General features: G+C 36.7%; 1 protein-coding gene and 1 non-coding gene across 2 annotated transcripts; one reads left to right on the forward strand and one right to left on the reverse strand.

Moving 5' to 3' along the window:
• The first annotated feature begins 9,533 nt into the window (after positions 1-9,533).
• On the forward strand, positions 9,534-9,674 carry LOC121428241. Its single transcript, XR_005971763.1, has one exon. It is a non-coding gene; the product is annotated as a U4 spliceosomal RNA (small nuclear RNA).
• A 5,676-nt stretch (positions 9,675-15,350) lies between these two features.
• Positions 15,351-19,360, reverse strand: LOC121428015. The gene is made up of 2 exons (XM_041624594.1): positions 19,229-19,360; positions 15,351-16,482 (listed from the first exon to the last, which is right to left on the reverse strand). Exon 2 carries the CDS (start codon positions 16,439-16,441, stop codon positions 15,533-15,535), a length of 909 nt encoding a protein of 302 aa, XP_041480528.1. The 5' UTR covers positions 16,442-16,482; positions 19,229-19,360; the 3' UTR covers positions 15,351-15,532.
• Between the last annotated feature and the right edge of the window lie 2,021 nt (positions 19,361-21,381).

Raw genomic sequence — 21,381 nt, forward strand, 5'->3', positions numbered from 1 at the left:
CATAAACTTAAACTGATCGAAGTATGTACTCTAAATGGAATTTTTAAATAATTCCAAGTGGACGGTATACTTAGGGACCAATCAGGTTGTGGATTTAGTTTGAATCCTAACAAAAAATTGAGATTTTAATTTAAATTTTAATCCTTTGAAGTTTATAGTACATTCGATACAGTTCACCTGGTGGGTGCCTTTCATAAAGCTGTTCGTAAGTTAAGAGCGACTTTAAGAACGACTGGTGATCCTTTCTCATGGTAAATTATATTCACCATTAATGTTCATTGGTGATTATTTAGCACGTAAGAAAGGTTCACCAGTCGTTCTTAAAGTCGCTCTTAACTTACTAACAGCTTTATGAAACGGCCCCCTGGGGCCCAAGTTACATGTATTAAATATACCTTTTAGATTTATACATGTATATATATATATATATATATATATATATATATAAACATCGCCTGGTCGTCCAAAATTTCAATCGTAATATATATGTTCTTTTCTATGTATGAAATCCTACATTCAAATACCTATCGTTATCAAAGTATATAGGTCGAATGAAGGAACTTCTTGGTCGAATGATCATTGTCAGGATCGCAAACGTGTCTTAATTTTGTCGGGATTTTTTTTTGGGGGGGGATGTGTAGGGGTTATTCACCTGCATTTGTTGTTTTCTTGTTCTTGTATTGTTTGAATCATAACTCTTGGCCTATGTATTGTTTCCTTTATTATTTTTATTTTCTATATATTTTGATTTAATACTTAGAGTCACATCAATTGACATTGAAACAAAAAAATGAAACATAATAGGCCTAACACAAACTTAAGACCACCGAATAGGCAAAAGTCGTGTTCTCCTGCGGAATGGAGAACAAACAAAAGCAGTAAATGAATTAGAAAGAAAAAATCCTCTTTCCTCTTTCTTTACACACACACGCAAATCCATACAGTACTGTTATTTTCAAGAAGAAGAATGTCTCGTTTATTTTGTTCTCGACCATGTTCCTTTGATCCTTTCTACTCCAATCTGATCGCGATTTCATAAAAATTTCCTTTGTTTACATGCAACGTCACAATCAATCGTATATCAAACTACGCATGATTGAGATGACAAGTCATGCAATATGAGAAATGTAAACACAACAATAATGAGAGCCGGTTTGCCAACTGATTTCTAGTTACATGTGATTTATTTTCTCACAGAATGCAAGAACAACAACCATGTTTGGTTTATATGTTCATACCTCTTTCGACCATGTCACATGAAATAATAACATTGATATAAACCTTATATATTTAACATTCACAGCAAAAACTGTGGTGTTAACCGGTGTACATAGAGAACCACACCAGTTCTTTTACACCGGTGTTAAATTGGTGGTGTTAGTTTTACACCTGTAGGTGTTATTACAACACCTTTGGTTGTTACATTTACGCTCTTCGGTGTTATGTTCAGTCTCTATGGTGTAATTTTAACACCTCAGGGTGTGGTCCTCTATTAGCACCAATTGTGTCAGTTTTAACACCACAGTTTTTACAGTGTTAATAAACCAGTGGATTTTTAGCCATATGGTGTATTATCATATTTCATTTCATTTATTTCATAAGATTATATACACCTATACAGCCTTGCTTCCAGTGCACGTTAATCTACTGCGAAAGCACAACGTTAATATTTTACGCGGTTATGAACTGGATCTGTCCTTGAAAACTAATTACAGTTTATAGAATACTAGTACGCAGGCACTAGTGTACTGTATGCTGAATCTGGGAGTACGAATTCGGAGAGCTATAGAGCGATCGTGCACAAGCCGAATGCAGTTATGGCGGTTCAGCTTTGGCGGCGGCCATTTCTTGTCATGTGACATGATGTTTATGGCAGCAGGGCAGGGAAGCGAGGGAGTGTAAATGTTAATGCAATTCTGCTCTATCTATGATCCAATTATAAAGGCTTCCATATTGTCCACAATGAATACGACATGGGGTATAGTAGTCTATTCATCAACAAGCTTTTCTTTATAGGTTAATACTCCAACGTAAGCAGTCAAAAATAAACGTCTATAATATACATAGAGGAAATCGCACGGCGATTGTCTTGTACACACACAAAAAACTATGTTTATTTTGCTTCATGTGCAAAGTGAAAATCATTTTTAATCCACGTTTTATTAAGGTTTCCACTATTAATGGTATACGGCCTCATCACTGGTAAGAGGCTATTGCTAAGAGGCAAAGGCGAATTGCCTGGTAGTGACATGTTATTTGCTATTGACTGGGAGTGCATAATTTGCTGTTTGCGAGAAGCCATATTGCCCCATATTGCATGTAACAACAGAAAATACTGAAGTCTACATCATATGCCTAAATATCCATTTTGTCGTTGATAATAAAGCTTAGGTTATGGTTCTTTGTTATTTTTATACCATGATCCCATGACTGAGCCAGTGCACGACCCCCTGCTAGCAAAAAATGTCGGATCTCAATCTGAAAAAAAAACTCGGGAGCCACTCGTGTCGATAAGAACAGATGGAAAATTTTCCGTGCAATACAATGTACCACTGCACAGGTCGATTACCACGGAGCATTAGCGGGTACATTAAATCCGGGCCGTATTTCGGAATATTGAAGTGCACACACAGCGCACCTCATGGTATAATCATGGAGCTAACAGTTAATAGGCTCTATGGTATAATCCAAACTCAAGACAGTCCGAATGATCCCGTCATACGACTCTCATTCAGGGACCGTCTTCTATTCTCGCATTACATCCATCATTTTCCATCCTTTTGCGTTGACATCCATATGGTTTGCAATGCCAAAAGAAAGGAGGCTTGCAAATCGACTCCACCCATATAAATTTTAATCTCTTACACTTGTATCTTGGAAAACATTGCATTTTTGTTTTAGATTATAGTAATCTTGATACAAACACATATACTCGCGTGATGTAACATTGCATGAGTTTAAAACAAAATGAAAGGGAAGATGGTCGAGATCGTGTGATACAGTGCTAGCTTTTTCGACGGTATCAACAGCAATAAGAATGTTTCTTGTGTATTTATATAAAACTTGATGGGAATATAATACACGGAATTGCATGTCCATGCTGCGCACACTCAAAAATATATGGAGCGCGCAATGCAGAAAACAATTACAATGAAATTTAGATTGAAGATAACGTACTGCATGATTAAATTTTAATTGATTTACAACGAGCAAAATGAATAGTTTGGCTTTGAAAATGCGTTCAATCGCTGTATACTTGTGTTTCTGTCACCATATTCCATCAAAGCGAATTCAGCAACAAGATAATTGTTAACGGTTTTTATTTTAAGTTAGTGTCGGTATTCAGAATGCACAAGGTCATTTTCTTTCTCCATACTACGGAGTGCCCCTTTAAACTTGTTATTCTTCCCTTCTGCGCCCCTGAGAGAGTGAGCGAGGCCTGAGTAATTTGGCAGGCGATCAAGTATTAGTCTACGTAAAAGACCCAATATAATCACTCCCACGATGAAAAATAAATTGACCTCGAGTCGATTTTATGGACAATACACCATTAACATAATTTTTGCCAAACTTGTCTGGGCATTCTCTACCTTATCATTTATGATTTTGACAACAATCTGAGTTTGAATATTCATAGGCAAAAATTATTTGGTTGACATTGGAAATTCATCATGCTTGAAAACAGTAAGACATGGGACTGAAAGGTACCAGACTACGAGTGTTATCGCCAGGGAAGCGGGAAACGATGATCTCTGTTTCTCAACCAATCAGCTTCCACGTGCGTCACAGCTCAATGTCTACTGCTTGACTATCCGGTAACCTTAGTCTTTGGATGCAGACCTGTAATTGCATAAGCGTTGAAATCACAGAATATCGAATATTGTTTAACCGAGTGATTTGACGAAAATTACTGATATTCACGACTTTTTATTATGATTAGGTGTAATTTTTTCCAGAGGACATTGTTTTAATCACTCATTATTAGTATCTAAACTCGATACTAGTTGCAATTTTTATCATCACTTTTAAAACGTTTGATCACGGAGAATACACTCTGAACCCGTGACATTTCACGAAGTGATGGTTGGGGCTAAATTTATCCTACCCGACCGGTCAGCTCAAGCGAGGACCATCCAGATTGGAGTCTGGTTTCTCTCTTTATTCTTCAATGTCTCTCTTTATCTGTCTAAGCAAAATGTAAACTTTTTTTCCCGCTCTTTCTTCTCATAGACCAATGTTGTCAATCCATCTCTCCTCCAGAGATAATCTGTTACTCATTCCTTATATTGTTTCTGACTGTATACCCGGCGTCAGTTACCATGTTGCTTTTAGTATTCTATATCAGACTATTATTATGACAAACTCTTGACAGCTTTTGTGAGAGATCCATGGAGTGAGAATCACCCCCCCCCCCCCATCCGATTATAGTGATCAAACGATGGATGTGAGTTCTGACAAAATTTATCCAACATAGGCGATGTGCATAAGGGATTTGATTGGGTGTACACAATGACTGAAATAAAATTTCGATGAAGAAAAATGTTACATTCATCGATGATCGATCAGACCCGATCCCCTATGTAAGGAAAAGGGAGTATAGAACCAAAGCATCAATATGGACGTCGAAGTCACACAAAAACAGTCACTTCCCGTTACTATCTTTCTATACCATACACTGCACTGCAACAGGCATTATCTGCAGCACACGTAACCCCGTGTTCAACGTATTGTCAAGTCTGCAATGTGTGTTATGGTCGCCATATTTTGCGTCTACGAGTAATTCTATCCCAAAGCCTATCCATGGAGCTTCCGAGCTATTAACACATACCTCCATGGCCAATTTTTGTTCTCTACAATGCTGTGGATATTTAAATGTACGAAGAAGTATTATTGGTCTCCCAAACTGAAATTCTAGATCATTGGCAAATTTCTCACTGAAGGGTTCGAGGTGAATATATAGGCCTACAGCTGGAACTTATCCCCATTCATCAATAGTCATTTGTTATCAATTAAGACCTAATGAAATAAAATACCACTGTCAATATTGTTTGAGAAAAATGTGGGTCTCCATCTCCAATACTGAATATTATAATTTATCTCGGTTTAACAATATCACACGAAATACAGCTTTTCTAAGGAAATCCCTAACAGTACACCTTATGACCTCGGCAGAAATGCAAAGCGACGGAGTGGAGAGTATGGTTATAAAGCACATACTGAGTTATCATGGAGTTAGTAATATTATTTCCTTCTGCTGCAAATAACTCTGACGTCATTGCTGGATTTGGAGCGATCTTCTTGCCTCGCATGAAAAATGTAAGCGGCAAAGACTTTAATGGGAGATAAAAATCCATTAAATAAGGGCCCAAGGGGAGTTAAGGCCGTGGATTCTAGGCGGACAAAGCGAACGTTTGGTGGAAAAATAGCTGAGTGAAGATTCAGCCACTAAACATTGACCAAACAAAACTTTTTGCTCACCGACGACATCCACACACAAAAGCACACTGTATTATGATTTTGTGTGTGAGGGTGTGTGTGTCTGTGTATGGTGTGAGCGAGAGAGAAAAGCTGAGGAGTGAGGTTACTAAAACACACACACACACCATCTCGAAATAGTCTACAAGTACAGACTCATTTGACACTTCAACCAATAACGGGTGAAAAGCAAAGACTAGACGCCCAGCCAACCACCGTACATCATGAACGTAGTCTCTCGACTTCAGAGACTCTGTACTGTGCTAATTGCGAAAAGGCCAAAACCAAGTGTCTGTGCCTGCAGACTACCCTCTCTATGCTGCGGTATATAGTATTAAAGGGATGATCCGGGCTGAAAATGACCATATCTGAATAAATAGAATAAAATTCACAGAGCAAAGTACTGAAAATTTCATCAAAATCGGATGACAAATAACGAAGTTATTGAATTATAAAGTTTATCAATATTTTTGTGGAAACAGTTATATGCACATCGTCATGAATACTCATTAGGCGGGCTGATTTTGCTTTGTGAATTTTACTCTATTTATTGAGATATCATTATCTCCAGCCTGGACTATCCCTTTAAGCACTCCCTGGTTTTACCAAGGAGTTAGTATAATTATAATACATTGTGTTTTAATGAGTGCGAGGGGTATGTGCGTTGTATGGTGTATGTGAGTGTGTGTTGTGTCTTGAATCATGGAGGTTGAATCACGAGTTGTCTGTGTGTATGATGATGTTTTGTTGTAAAAAGATGTCCTTTGACGCTCTTTGCGTGTGTGGAAGAGGGTGCGGAGTGCTTGCGTGTATTTTATTTCCATTTATTTTGGCGTTCAATGAAAAAGTGTCCTGCATAAATTTTGGCTCACTAAAATGTGATTTCAGAAACACCCTCCGTTGGTTGCAGTTGTAACCTCCCACTTCCCTGGTTGTATTATATGAAAAGACGAAGTAATAAAGCAACCGTTATGTGTAGTCGGTCCATGGCGAGATCAAAATTATAAATGGAATTATACATATCTTTTTTTATTATTATTTCTGTATTTTTGCAGGCCTATGTATGTACATGTAAGGCCTATTTATGGTATATAGACAAAGACATATGCCTCGAAAAAAAAAACATTTAGACCTCAATTCCCCTGATGTTTCTGTTCTAAGACTAAGTGAAAAATAACCCAAAACATTCCTTGTGTTGGTTCCAGGCGTGTGTCAGTATTAGATGGGAATATGACCACCGATTTCACCTTTTTGAAGAGAGGACATGTTTCATTTCCTTGTGCCGCATATTGACTCAACACTAACGCATGCGCACAGTCACAGGGCGTAAACCCCTAACATCGTACGATCGGATAGAACGAAGGGAAATATTGCTCAGTGGATGATGACTTTGTAGAGATAGCTCGAGAAGTTTCTTGTTGTTTTGTACGTTCTTTTACATTTGAGTTTTGTTTATTAGGTTCACTGGACAGTCGTTTTGTTATGGGTTAACTTTGATTCCCGGCTTATTTATGTGAAGAGCCGCGCAAAATCGTTGTGTGTTTATGCGTGTGTGTGTTTATTCCGCAAGTACCCCCCCCCCTCTCTCTCTCTCTCTCTATCCCTTATTTATAATAAAATCCATTCTGTATTGTTGGAAGAAAATTATTATTATCGACTAGCAATAAGCAGCCTTAAATGGAACATTGTGAATGCCCTGCTTCTTTGTACCATTGTTCGGACATAACAACCTCAGGGATCATCTCGGAAATTCACAAGCGAGTTTTCGCGCTCACAAACGTTTTAACAAAGGCAAAAAAAAAATCTCTTGCCACATTCAACATGGCGGCTGATATCTTCTTGCAGTTTTGCAGCATAGATTTCTTTTTGCCGTGAGATAACTTTATAATCATATCTGATGTAACAATAAAAATCGATGGTACTAATAAACATGAAAATTTTCCACCGTTTTCACAAATGGTGCTTCATACATAAGATTGATCAAAGCAGATAATGAAAAAATAGTCATAAAATTTCCTACACAATGACACCATAAAATCCCGTTGTATGAATGTGTATAAAGTGGTTGTGGAATCATTCGTTCAAATTTTATTAATAGGTCCGTATTTTTTTAATTAGAACGGAAAACTGAATGCCCATTTTCACATTTTTTTTTGCTTCTTCTTTCAAAATCCACGACACTGCAAATAAATCATTCATGCCGCAAGTCCAATTGTATACAAACCACAACAATAAATAAGATTTTGCGTCAAATAGAAATAATTATTGAAGTTATGAAAAAAAATGGTACATGTACACGTAGATTGGAATATCTAGCCGCAGTGAGTACTTATTTTTTTTTATAATGATGTCTATCAGTATAATCCTATACAAATCCCAAATTCGATTGTAGAAGCGTTAGCTGGCGGGATCAAACAGTCGAATATCTAAAATTACAAAAGAAAGAAATAGACACGTCGCAAACAACAACAACAGCCTCACACAGATAGATTATGAATTTCAACTACAAATCCACGCAGGCACGAACGCTATACTAGTATAACTCCATGCTATTATCGACGACCCGACAAAACATGTAATGAAATAAAGCCGCTTATAAACCATTGACGTCACAGCTTCTTGTCACGTGATGGGCGTCGCCGATGAGAGGAAATGTCACTCCGGTTCGATTCACCGATGACTCCCAAGCTAGGCTTCAGATTGGACAGCCGTTTTGTGTAACTAACAGCCTTTATTTCGGGTTTAACTCAGCAAAACGGCTGCGTGAGAACCTAGATGGGTTAAAGTGAAGATCGAGTTTTGGCTATCGTTCGTTCGCACACGTAACATAGTCGGGTGTGCAGTGTACACAATTATGATTAATTTTGTTCACCAGAACAATATTATAATAATGATGACAATTCAAGAAAGTACAAAAATATTGATTATTCGAAAAAGGAGCCTGCATACGCATAGGCCAATCCCCTCAGCACCCTTATGAAAAGGAGTTATATCAAAGTACAAGAAATAAGATGATACATTATAAAGTATTACTATTGGATAGGCCTATATAAAGCAATTAAAATTATATTGTTGTTGTGAACTTTTGTCAAATGTATCAATATCCATTCCAAAGAAACAATGGATCATATGATACACACAATTATAGATCAAATTAATTAAATTTACATGACAGGCAAGTTAATCCAAATGGGTCTATACAGTACTGCCCCCCCCCCCGCGTAATTATAGTAATGATAATGTTCAGTTCAATTTGGTTTATTCAACTTATTAGTAAAAAAAAACATGGAGAATTACATGGTATGGATCTATGGAGAATTACTCTGTAGAAAGTATAGAAGTTAAATTCAATATTTGGTCACAATACCAAAGTTATACTAATAACAATAAAATAAAGAAGAAACAATATACTATCAGTATTATTACTTTGACTATATTTATGATTACTTTTGTTGTTAGCATTATTGTTGTTGTTGTTATTATTATTATTATTATCATCATCATCATCATTATTATTATTATTTTCACCATCATAATCATTTCCATAATAATCGATTCATCACTATTTAATCATTATCATCATCATCATAAAATAGATATTCATAATAACGTGCTTGTAAATGGTAGGTCCATGCTAGAATGATACAAAATGAATATGGAGTCATTGTAATACGCTCGATATTTGCTGCCACGACAGCTCGACAGCACACTGAATCAATACACGCATACGGTGCACTGTACGTACGGTGCGCAGTATTGCCATTCAAATCTTATGCACTGTTCCTCCGGAACGTTCTGTAATCGATTCAAGCACTGGGAGTGCACGAGTGAAAATTAGAACCTTTATTCTGATCAAATGTCTTGTGTTAGGAAAGATTTACGAGAAATTATTTTATTAGTTAGTTTAATAATAGCACATGTATTTTGCAAAGTTCGACTTGATGTGTAAAAGTACTAGTGATGTAAAAAGAAGCGATATTCAACATATTGACGCTTACTTCACTGTAACACTATGCGACGCTGTAAAGTATGAGTATGCTGAATACACCTTACGTAGTATCTTTGCGCAGAGGCAGTATCGTAGCCAATGAGGTTTATCCGAGGCGCGATTATTGCTAGTTGAAAACTTATCCCAATACCCCGCTCTGACGACGTGAAATACCGTCGGCTGTAGCAATTTTTCCAGATCTCTTAGGAGATCTCATAATAAAACTAAAGGAAGAAAACAAAACAACAATACTTGTACCTCCTTCTAGTAGGGAAAAATGTGTCATATAATTTCTCCTCCTGCTCATTCTACAAGATAACATCTAGAGACTTTGTCATCTAATGTTGTTTCCCTGCTCGAGCTCGTTTTTATTTCTTCCCCTCCATCATATTTGTGTTTTTTTCTTTTTCAGAATTTCCCCTCCATTTAATAAATTGCACAATATAACATATTTTATTCATTTTAATTCATTTATGCATTGTTTGATAATATCATTATGAATATTATTGTTATTGTTGTTGTTATTATTATTGTTATCAATATTATCATTAAAATGTAATAATTAACATCATCACCATTGGTAATATTATCTTTTATAACATTATAAATAACATTGTTATCATAACTATGATACATGAAGGCCTATCATTACAGTCATTATCACAATCTCGCCGTTAGTAGTATAATCATTTTTATTATTATTGTTATTATTATCATTTCTTATGATCAACAAATCATGAAACTATACTGCTAATTTAATCATCGGCACAAAAATGTTATTTGATTTTTTTTATTGGGAATGTATTTAATTGCTTCTCTCTATCCCCAAATATTATGAAGATAAATATTCCCAATGGTTCAAACCTATAAGGATTAAAAAAAACTTATACGGGGGGGGGGGCGTAACATCCATTAGTTAGGCCTGTTTGTACCAAGACATTTATCTTTGTTCCTCCTTCTTTCTATTCCCCCCCCCCCTCTCTCTCTCTCTTTCTCTCTCTCTCTTGTTTCTTTTTATTGACAACATTGAAAATGCTCGGCCTGCGAGAAGTGACCAAATTGGAGGAGAGATCGTTGAAATAATTATGAAGCTCATATACAGAAAAAGCAACTTATGTCTGTTTATCAAAGATAACTGAATGCTAAATTAAGTTTCTAGGACCACGGTTATTTGGGCGTTGTGGTCTAGTGGTTCTGACTCTGGAGGGTCGTGGGCTCGAAACCCATGCAGCCCATGACATTATTTCTTTCAGCAAGAAATTTACCAACATTGTGCTACACTCAACACAGGTGAGATGAACTGGTACTCGATAGGATGAATTACTTGCATGCTCTGAGCGCTAGAAGGCAGCTCGAGCTCAAGCAGGAGTACATAATAATATTATGTAGTGGTATATGGTATTTCGATGAATTTAGAATGGCTCTATACAAATGCCCATCATTGTTATTATTATGGTTACTATCATTATAATCATTTCTATTTTTATCATCATTTTTATTATTATAATTATTATTATTTTCATTATCATCATCATTATTATCATTATCATGATTATCATTATTATTATTTCTATTTTTTTTATCATTATTATCATCATTATTGTTATTACTATTATTATTTATTTATTTTTATTATTATTATTATTATCATCATTATTATTATCATCATTATTATTATAAGTAGAAGAGGGCTCACTTCCACTGATCATTAATAGGTAAATTGTGACTTCAATTAATCTATTCTCTTTAATATCCCATTAACATAATTTAAATAACGATAGTTAAATGATAATGCACAAAATACATAGAATAAAGACAGGACACAGGTATAGATAATAGAAATACATGGTGCGGAATTTGACAAAGGCCAAAGGTGTATCAAAGGCAAATTCCTTAAAGCTGCAACAGCTAAAAAATAATATCATAAAAAAGAATTCACATATACAGTTTTTTTTAATGGCCAACTACCTCTGTGATCCTATAAACATTTGCACTATCAAAATTGATTTACAAATCTATTTCAATGCATTCGAATACTGCCTCAACGTGGCCAAACCAGGTTATGGACCCTACAATAATGAGATAATAAAAATTGTACTTTTGTAATTTCTTTTATTCCCAGTTTTAGCATGAAAGCGCACGAACCATTCGCAATTTTGCATTTTTTATGCCTAGTTATAAATTGGTGTTTATAGCTCCTCTTTCAATTAGAATGTTAATGAGATTTACTTTCAGGAGATTTTATTTTAAGATGATCTTTTATTTTATTAATGAAATTTGGACGTGTTTACTGTTTTCTGATACGTCCAGTAGAAATATCTCTACAAAGTTATGATTTTTTTATTTATGAATGAATCAACTACCTTACACGTGTATTTAAAAAAATTAAATAAAATTATATAAGGAAAAATATTTAGATTCTGATGTAAAAAAAAAGGGATGTAAGAGTGCGGTTTCTCAGTTTCGTCAAAAGATGGCGTTCAACCATAAAGTTGCATAGTCGTATGGTATGTTTTATGTTCTATTCAAAACAATCAATAAGTATGGTAGACCAATTTCTCAACAAGCATCATGATAGTGTCTGTTTTACCTCAGCCATTTAAAAAATTACTTCAAAACAAATTGTATTTTCTCTTTGCATGAAGGAATTAGATTAATTAAATACGTTACGTGATAAAGCTCATTCTTGCGTACATGCATCTCTTTCTATTCTTTTTTTTTAAATTTCTATCCTCTTTTCTTATTTCCTCCTCTCTTTATTACAAATGTATGTTTTTAGGGGCATCAATCCATGTTTCGGATGGGGGGGGGCAAATTTTTTTAAAAAGTATTTGAAATATGCTTTTGACAATTTGTATATTTAATAGCATTTTTAATGCCAAGCTAAGTGGTTTTAATTTTAATAGTGCTTTCCAATGAATTTTAAACATGGGCATTGCATACCATGAGTTTTCTAAATTGTCAAAATTATTGGGGACAAATCAATGTTTTCAATCCATCTTGATGGTAAAAAATATTCACTGTATTGATGAAATTAAGAAAAATTAAAATGATTTATGGTTTGGTATATCAACAGCCCCCCCCCAAAAAAAAAAAAAGTTCAGCATGTTGAATATGCTAAAATAAATTAATTTAAATTACATGACTGACAAGTCACTTTTTTCGTGATCAATCAAATTTAACTTAAAATCTAAAATAATTATTTTAATTATTATTTGAATTTGGGCTCGTTCATATGCCTTACCTTACCGCTGCTCCTTCTCTTTAAAGAGGTTGGATGTCATAGTTTTCCATCTGTCTCTATCCAGTGCTATCTTACAGCATTCGTTTATCTTTCTGCCTGTCATCTCTTCAATATTTCCAAGCCAGCTTTTCCTTTTACGTCCCCATCCATTCCCATTTTGCCTTCTATTTTTTTATTACATTGTCGTTCAGATATCTAAGTATTAATATGGTGTTTTTTTTATTCAGACTGCCTTGCTTGCAGTCTATTCGTGTTTTTTTGTAATTTTGTATATTGTAGGCCTATATTAATAAATTAACTGTACACGTACATTCATTCATGTCAATGATGGATCGGGGATTCTCCACATTATACACATAAATATTGTTGGATTTTTTGTATATATATTTTTAGTTGACTTGTTAAATAAAGTGGAAAATGAAAGAAAAAGGATTATTTGGGAAATTCTCAATGATCTGTGGACGTAATCTCTGTGGGGGTTTGTACAACTTTTTTTCGTCAACAGATGGCGTCTAACTATTACGTTTCTCCGAAGCATAAACCCGACGTGGTGATGTCATGCCAGGAATCATGGACCCATAGGTCCATTCATCAATCAAATGCTCAAAAGTTTCTTCGCATGGCTCAGTTTTTTTTCTCAAATCTTTCACTGATTTGTTTGATTTTCGTGTTTTCACACAAGCTAACTGCATGGATCATTCTCCTTAGACTACAATATACAAGAATAATCAAATAAAAGAATATTTCTTTCATTAAGTCTTTTTAATACTACATCTTGGTTTATAGTTTTAGAGGACACAGGTTGAACAAAACAGATCATCTTAACAGTTATAAAAAATAGCAGGTTGTTTAATACTGTCACTCTAACAACAAGTTGTTTAAACTTTTTAGACAACTTGTTGAAACAGTTGTTTAAAAAGTTTAAACAGTAGTTGTTGAGTAACGGGCTTAAACAACGTGGTTAAAGTTTTAAACAGCGTTTTTACAGTGTTCATGCCAGAACTGATGTTTTCACTTAGAAAATATGCTGCTACTTGGTTTATATATTTAACGAGTTTGCATTTAGAGTTGTACTTTACTTTTTAGCAATCTGCTTGTGATGATGATGATGATGTTGACAGTCCTTCTATAATCTATCTATCTATCTGTATACCTATCTTAGAATTTTTTTTATACTTTATCTTCGATTCATGTAAAAAAAATCACACTAGTACATGTATGTTATGAAAAATGTATACATGAATAATATGAATGTAAAAGAAAATATCAAAATCAAATCACATCAAAAGCCGGCGATAAGCTGGCACAATATACGCTGTGTTTAAAAAAAGAGAAAGAGACCTCGAGAGGCCCTCTTGGGTCAATCAGCCAATGTGATTTCGAATGTGGATTGTCTGTATAAACGCAAAGCATTATGAGATGGCCGATTGTTCAAGGATTACACTGTATAAACTGTGGTGTTAAAACTGACACCAATTGGTGTTAGTAGAGGTCCACACCCTGAGGTGTTAAAATTGCACCCTACAGATTGAACATAACACCAACGAGTGTAAATGTAACAACCAAAGGTGTTGAAATAAAACCTATAGGTGTAAAACTAACACTACCAATTTAACACCGATGTAAAATAACTGGTGTGGTCCTCTATGTACACCGGTTAACACCACAGAATTGCTGTGTACACCACTCAAACAATTTCATAAACAAGAAAACTCAATCAAAGCACACATGGTATCTGGGAAGCACCAAATCAACATGAAAACCCGGAAATTTAATTACTATAGTACAGCTTTACTGAAGAACCGACATAAAGAGATCGACAACATAAAGTCCAGTGATGCTCTGATTTATTGAACGGAAATCCAGACCTTGCTATACGTATAAAAAAAATCACAAAAAGGGTAATATGATCAATTTAACCAATAGAGAATGAGGGACTGGAAGAGCAAAAAGTAGAAGAACCAACGGTGAAAGGTGAACCAATGAGGATGATATATGATGATTATGAGTGGAGAAGAATGTTATGTATTATGAATGAGAATAAGACCATGGACCCGACTAACAAAAAAAAAATAGAAACCATGTAGTTAGAATGACTGACTGTCCCCTCTGACCAGTCATGACACATGCAGGGGACGTATCCCTGCCCCCCCCCCTGACGAGTCACAGCTGATCCCCAAATTAATAAATTGTAATGTAGAATTGAAATGACAACAGACATGTGCCCCCTCTTTTGATCCTGAAGACCTTTTTTTTTTGCTTGTCAAATTTTTTTCGCGGACGAAATATCCTTAAAAAAATTTGCCCCCTATCGAAAATCCTAGGTATGCCAGTGTGATCAACCATTACCATTTTGGATCCCCCACCATCACCACGATTTCACTTAGGATTATAATGCACATAATCTTACCTAGGCTATAATTACCTTTTACACAGCAAAAAACCGTGGTGTTAACCGGTGTACATAGAGGACCACACCAGTTATTTTACACCGGTGTTAAATTTGTGGTGTTAGTTTTACACCTATATGTGTTATTACAACACCTATGGTTGTTACATTTACACTCTTTGGTGTTATGTTCAATCTCTAGGGTGTTATTTTAACACCTCAGGGTGTGGTCCTCTATCAACACCAATTGGTGTCAGTTTTAACACCACAGTTTTTACATTGCATAAACATGAAAATGCAATTTAAATTTGCTTTATCATGTTGGTAAAAGAAAGGGGAAGGTGATCAGGCAATTCCTGTCAAGAGACTGACTGATTAAGCCCTTCCGAATATCCATAAACAATTTCATTTTTTTCATTGATTACTAATTAAAAGTTTATGGCAGTTTGAACTGAATATTTTTCATAGCGGCTCGGATCATACTCTCCGTAAACTGGGGGAAATAGCGCTGAAAAGCTTCTAGAAAGTCGTCACGAGACCGGAAGTAAGAATACTGCACCTCTTGCCCTTCGTCCTCCAGCATGAGTTTGGAATCCTTGATGCAGACGAGACGACCGTTGGGGTAGGCCGTGCAACGCAAGCTTGTAAGAGCGGATTCGTCTTCATTGACAACAGTCATGGTACTGGTCATTGTAGAGTTGAAATGAGGTACACTGAAGTATCGTTCGATGTTGTAGAAGATATAAGAAAACCACTCACCCTCGATGTATTCAGGATGCTTGCGCGCCAACGATGAAACCGTGTTGATTTTATGTTGGAAGATTACCGTCCCCTCCCCTCGTCGGACGAACCGATACTTCATATAGGAATCAAAATATTCCGGCGAACAGTGTTCGAAATCTAGAGGGATCAGTCGCCGAGATGGATAGCTGGACCCGACCTCTAGTAGATGCTTGGAACTCCAACCAGTAAGGCCAATGATGATAATACCGATGTGGTAGTCTTTCTGTCCAAAGACATCGGATGTCAGCAACCGGGTATCGAACCCAAGAGCACGCAGCAGCATCCAGCAGAATAAGTTGATCTGGTAACATAAGCCTCCTAGTTTGGAGAAGATGTCTGTCTTGATGTCGGCTGCCGATGGTAACTGACGCTTCCCATCAGGAATTGCGATCCCTGAGATTGTCTGGAAGGGGATGTGGTAGAGCATACCCTTGATGAACTCTCCCAGGAAGGAGACCTTGTTGGCCTTGATCCACGCTTCTGTACACTCCATCTGTAGGACGTCGTGCAGGAAATGAAATGCTTCTTCAACTGTGATGTTATACTCGTAATCAGTCGCCATCGTGCCGATCCCCCGGATCTTGTTTTACGTATCCTGTGGATCTGTAAAAAATAAGAAAACATGACTCTCGCTGGCTATATAGAGACCCGATTTGGTACAAATTGTCTTGTCCATATGTGGATAGGTCATACCTGGCGAGTAGATATTAATATATAAAAGATATATGTTCTCTCTGATGATCTCGGTGCCTTTTGAAGACGAAAAATACTGTGTTTGGAGTTTGCTAAATCTCTTTAAAAAAACCCTCACTGTAATAACTGGCTACCAAAGAGGAAAAATGTCTCAATCTCATTAAGGAGTGTTCCAAACTTTGCTCAGTTAAAATGCAAAACAGATCGCTTTCGAAAAAGTGCAATACCATATTTCATTGATTTACTAAATTCTAAATAAATTTTTACCTTCATACCCTTGAAATCAAGTGAAATTTTTGCCATTGTCTCCATTTCAATCCAATTGATATTTGAATTTTTAATCGTCTAATATTCATCACTTTTTAATACTGAATTTCTTTTTTTCGTTCTATTTTATTATATTTAATTAATTTTTATGTGCACTTACTCTTTAATCTATGTACATAGCAATTTTTTTGCTTTTATCCATGACTTGTAAACGTTTTATTGTAAACATGTTAATTTCAGCCTTCTGGCTTTGTAACATGTATTGATTTTAGACGAAATAAACCATGATTGAATTAAATTGAGTTTTGGCGTTCCACAAGGTTCTCGATTGAGTTCATTATCATTCACTATGTACACTGCTGATCTCACTTCAAATGTTCAAATGAACTTTCCCGAAATATCACGTCTACGGAAGCTTAGACGTGCCCCCAGAAGATAAGATGAGAAGACGAGAAAAAGAGTCAAGGTGACAAGAAGACAAGGAAAGCCAAGAAGACGAGGAAAGATGACAAGAAGACGAGAAAAGAAGACAAGACAAGAAGACGAGATCATCGATCTTGTCAAGTGAATTTATTTATGATGAGAAGACAAGATCCTCAATCTCGTCAAGTCGATTTCGTCAGGACGAGGAGATAAGAAGACAAGATCTTCAATCTCGTCAAGTCGACTTCAACAGGACGAGAAGATAAGAGGACAATACCCCCAATCTTGTCAAGTCAACTTCGTCAGGACGAGAAGATAACAAGACAATAACCTCTATCTCGTCAAGTCAACTTCGTCAGGACGAGAAGAGAAGAAGACAGTACCCCCAATCCCGTCAAGTCAACTTCGTCAGGACGTGAAGATAAGAAGACAATACCCCCTATCTCGTCAAGTCAACTTCGTCAGGACAAGAAGAGAAGAAGACGGTACCCACAATCTCGTCAAGCCATCTTCGTCAGGACGAGAAGATAAGAAGACAATACCCACTATCTCGTCAAGTCAACTTCGTAAGGACGAGAAGAGAAGAAGACAATACCCCCAATCTTGTCAAGTCAACTTCGTCAGGACGAGAAGATAATAAGACAATATCCTCAATCTCGTCAAGTCAACTTCGTCAGAACGAGAAGAGAAGAACACAATATCCCCAATCTCGTCAAGTCAACTTCGTCAGGACGAGAAGAGAAGACAATGCCCCCAAACTCGTCAAGTCAACTTCGTCAGGAAGAGAAGAGAAGAGCACAATATCCCCAATCTCGTCAAGTCAACTTCGTCAGGACGAGAAGAGAAGACAATGCCCCCAAACTCGTCAAGTCAACTTCGTCAGGAAGAGAAGAAGACAATATCCCCAATCTCGTCCAGTCAACTTCGTCATGACGAGAAGATAAAAAGACAATATCCCCAATCTCGTCCAGTCAACTTCGTCATGACGAGAAGATAAAAAGACAATATCCCCAATCTCGTCAAGTCAACTTCGTCAGGACGAGAAGATAAAAAGACAATACCCCCAATCTCGTCAAGTCAACTTCGTCAGAACGAGAAGAGAAGAAGACAATATCCCCAATCTCGTCAAGTCAACTTCGTCAGGACGAGAAGAGAAGACAATGCCCCCAAACTCGTCAAGTCAACTTCGTCAGGAAGAGAAGATAAGAAGACAATATCCCCAATCTCGTCCAGTCAACTTCGTCATGACGAGAAGATAAAAAGACAATATCCCCAATCTCGTCCAGTCAACTTCGTCATGACGAGAAGATAAAAAGACAATACCCCCAATCTCGTCAAGTCAACTTCGTCAGGACGAGAAGAGAAGAAGAAAATATCTCCAATCCCGTCAAGTCAACTTCGTCAGGAGAAGACGAGATCCATGATCTCGTCAAGTCGACTTATTTTGGAAGAGAAGAGAAAAAGACAAGATCCTCAATCTCGTCGTCCTAGATTTTAGTAGACTTGACGAGATTCAAGATCTTGTCTTTTTATCTTCTCGTCCTGAAGATTTGTTATTGCAACAAATGCACATAAAACAAGTTCACTTACAATCAATCAAAATACCTTTGGTATTATACACAGCAAAAACTACTGATGTTAACTGGTGTACATAGAGGACCACACCAGTTACACTGGTGTCAAATTGATAGTGTTAGTATAGTTTAACACCTATAGGTGTTACTACAACACATTTGGTTGTCACATTTACACTCTTTGGTGTTATGTTCAGACTCTAGGGTGTACTTTTAACACCTCAAGATGTGGTCCTCTATTAACACCAACTGGTGTCAGTTTTAACACCACAGTTATTACAGTGTACTTTTTTTTTACTGTTCTTGCAAGTGTGGAACAGTTTTATGAAAAAGACTCATTAACGTCTCGGTTTGATTCGTATTTATCCAATAATCCAAACGAGTTTAATTACCTTATCTTTATTACTGGATAAACCAGAAAAGGAGTTGTTTCTGCAGTCAAGTTTCCTATTCTGTCTTGTACGTTGTCTTCCTAGCTTGGATGAATTCCCACTCTGCGTCAGTGCTTATGATTGTGTTGTACCAAATGTGGTAAAGGTCAATGCATGACCATAACACCATGCAGACCGAAATTTGTCTAGTTTTGTGTTGAAGCCCTTGACCGTCTGGCGTACAGATGGGGGGGGGGCGCTTAGGATCAAAGACACCCCCTCCCCCATTTTTAAGACCAATGAAACAGGAGGGATATAATAATAAAATCTAATAAAAAAAATTAGATTTGGGAATTGAAAATTTTAGAAATTTCGCGCGATCGTCGAACTTTTAATTCTCGCATCTTTCTTTACATTTTTCCCCCATGCATGTCTGGCCCCTACTTCTTTTTTTTTTGGGGGGGCTCATTAAACTACCATAACTTCTGAATGTTTATGCTGTGATTTATCCGGTGAAGAATTCCAGTTATTGACCACTCTAACACTAATTGTTTTCTCTCGCACTCGGTCTTCTCAGGGGCCGTGGGGCCGGGGCTTCAGCCCTCAATAGTCATTACCCCCCCGCGCACTTTTTCCCCAAAACGAGTTCAGTTCAAGAACGTAAAAATGACAATCTGATTGTGATTTCTAACATAGTCACCCCCCCCTTTCAAAACCGTTCCGCAGCCCTGCTTGTTGTGATGACCACATGTTGCATTGCTTTATTGGTAGAGTTGATGTGAAGAACAGGCCATCAGTGACATTACCAATGCCTTGATATATAATCTTATACGTTTGTAGCATGTCACCTCTTCGTACGGGAAGGCGGGTACACTTTTTTGCATTTTGCATGTTAGAATTTACATGAATAATAATATTGTACAAATAAGTACCTTGCCTTTAAATTTGATTCTTGGGAAATATTTTTCACCTATATATAACTTTCTACCACCACACTGAAAGTCATTGTGACATTTGAAAAAAACGATGTCAAATGGCACAACTCGGCCCATTACATCTGTTGGGTAAGTTGCGCCACCTCCTGGAGTAAGTTGAGCCACAAAAACACTATGTACAAAATGTATGCAGGAAGAGCCAGCATGCCATTTTTTTTAATTTAAAGTCTTTTAACTTGCTAAATCTCTATTAATACTAACATCTTCTAAAAGTACAAAAACTGCCATGTTGTTTTGCTCCTTTCTGCCTGCATATCAAGGGCCTTAAAGATTTTTTTCTACTATACATTACCATAAGAATTACCATGGCTCAATTTGCCCTATGTTGGCTGGCTCAACTTACCCCAGTCCCCGGGGGGGGGGGGGCACTTCCATTCACGAGTGGATACCATGCGCGACCATGGGGTCTCGAAAAGCACCCTAAACACGTAATTTTCATATTCTGAAAATGCACCCCTTAACAAGTATTAGTGTGTGAAACCCTACCCTTAACAAGTATTGGAAACGAAACGATATTCTTGGCAAATATTCCCAGAAATGAACCCTAAACAAGTACAGGAATGTTTTATTGTTACGGGTCCTTCGGTCGTCGGCTTTACCTTATTTGGTTTAGTACGACCCCACCGTCTACACCTCGCGCAATTGGGACTCTAAACACGAAGTGTTGGGGCAAAAAGGACATCCTTTATAAAACATTTTAATTTTGTTTTATCATCCCCGCAAATTCGACCCTAAACACGTAATTTTCCTAGCGAAATAGATACCCTTTTTTCATTATTTTTGTGTTTTTGACACCCTTATCACGTTACGTACGTAACGTGCCCTATCGTGAAAAAGACATCCTTTTTACATGCTTTTTTTGGTCGTGCATGATATCCACTCGTCAATGTAAGTGGCCCCCACCCCCGGGCCCCAGTCCGAACTTCTTGCGATATTTTCACATCCCACACATTTCTTATGCATCCATCATGTAAAAGACTATGACGACAATGAGAATCCATACCTGGACTGACAATATTGTTCTTATTTCTTTATTTTTTATAAAGACGTGTGTGGGTAAGAAAGCACTGATCTATTTCACACCCTTTTCTACTCTTTTGGCTGAAATTTGTATTTTCCTCATAAAAAAGTACATTTTGTTTCAAAGTTGAAAACAATGTGGCGGGTATAAGGGTTATG

The sequence above is a fragment of the Lytechinus variegatus genome, chromosome 14, assembly GCF_018143015.1.
Source record: "Lytechinus variegatus isolate NC3 chromosome 14, Lvar_3.0, whole genome shotgun sequence".
Taxonomy (NCBI): domain Eukaryota; kingdom Metazoa; phylum Echinodermata; class Echinoidea; order Temnopleuroida; family Toxopneustidae; genus Lytechinus; species Lytechinus variegatus.

Coding starts and splice junctions, on each gene's coding strand:
- LOC121428015 (XM_041624594.1), bottom strand. CDS start 16,441: ATGGCGACTGATTACGAGTATAACATCACAGTTGAAGAAGCATTTCAT.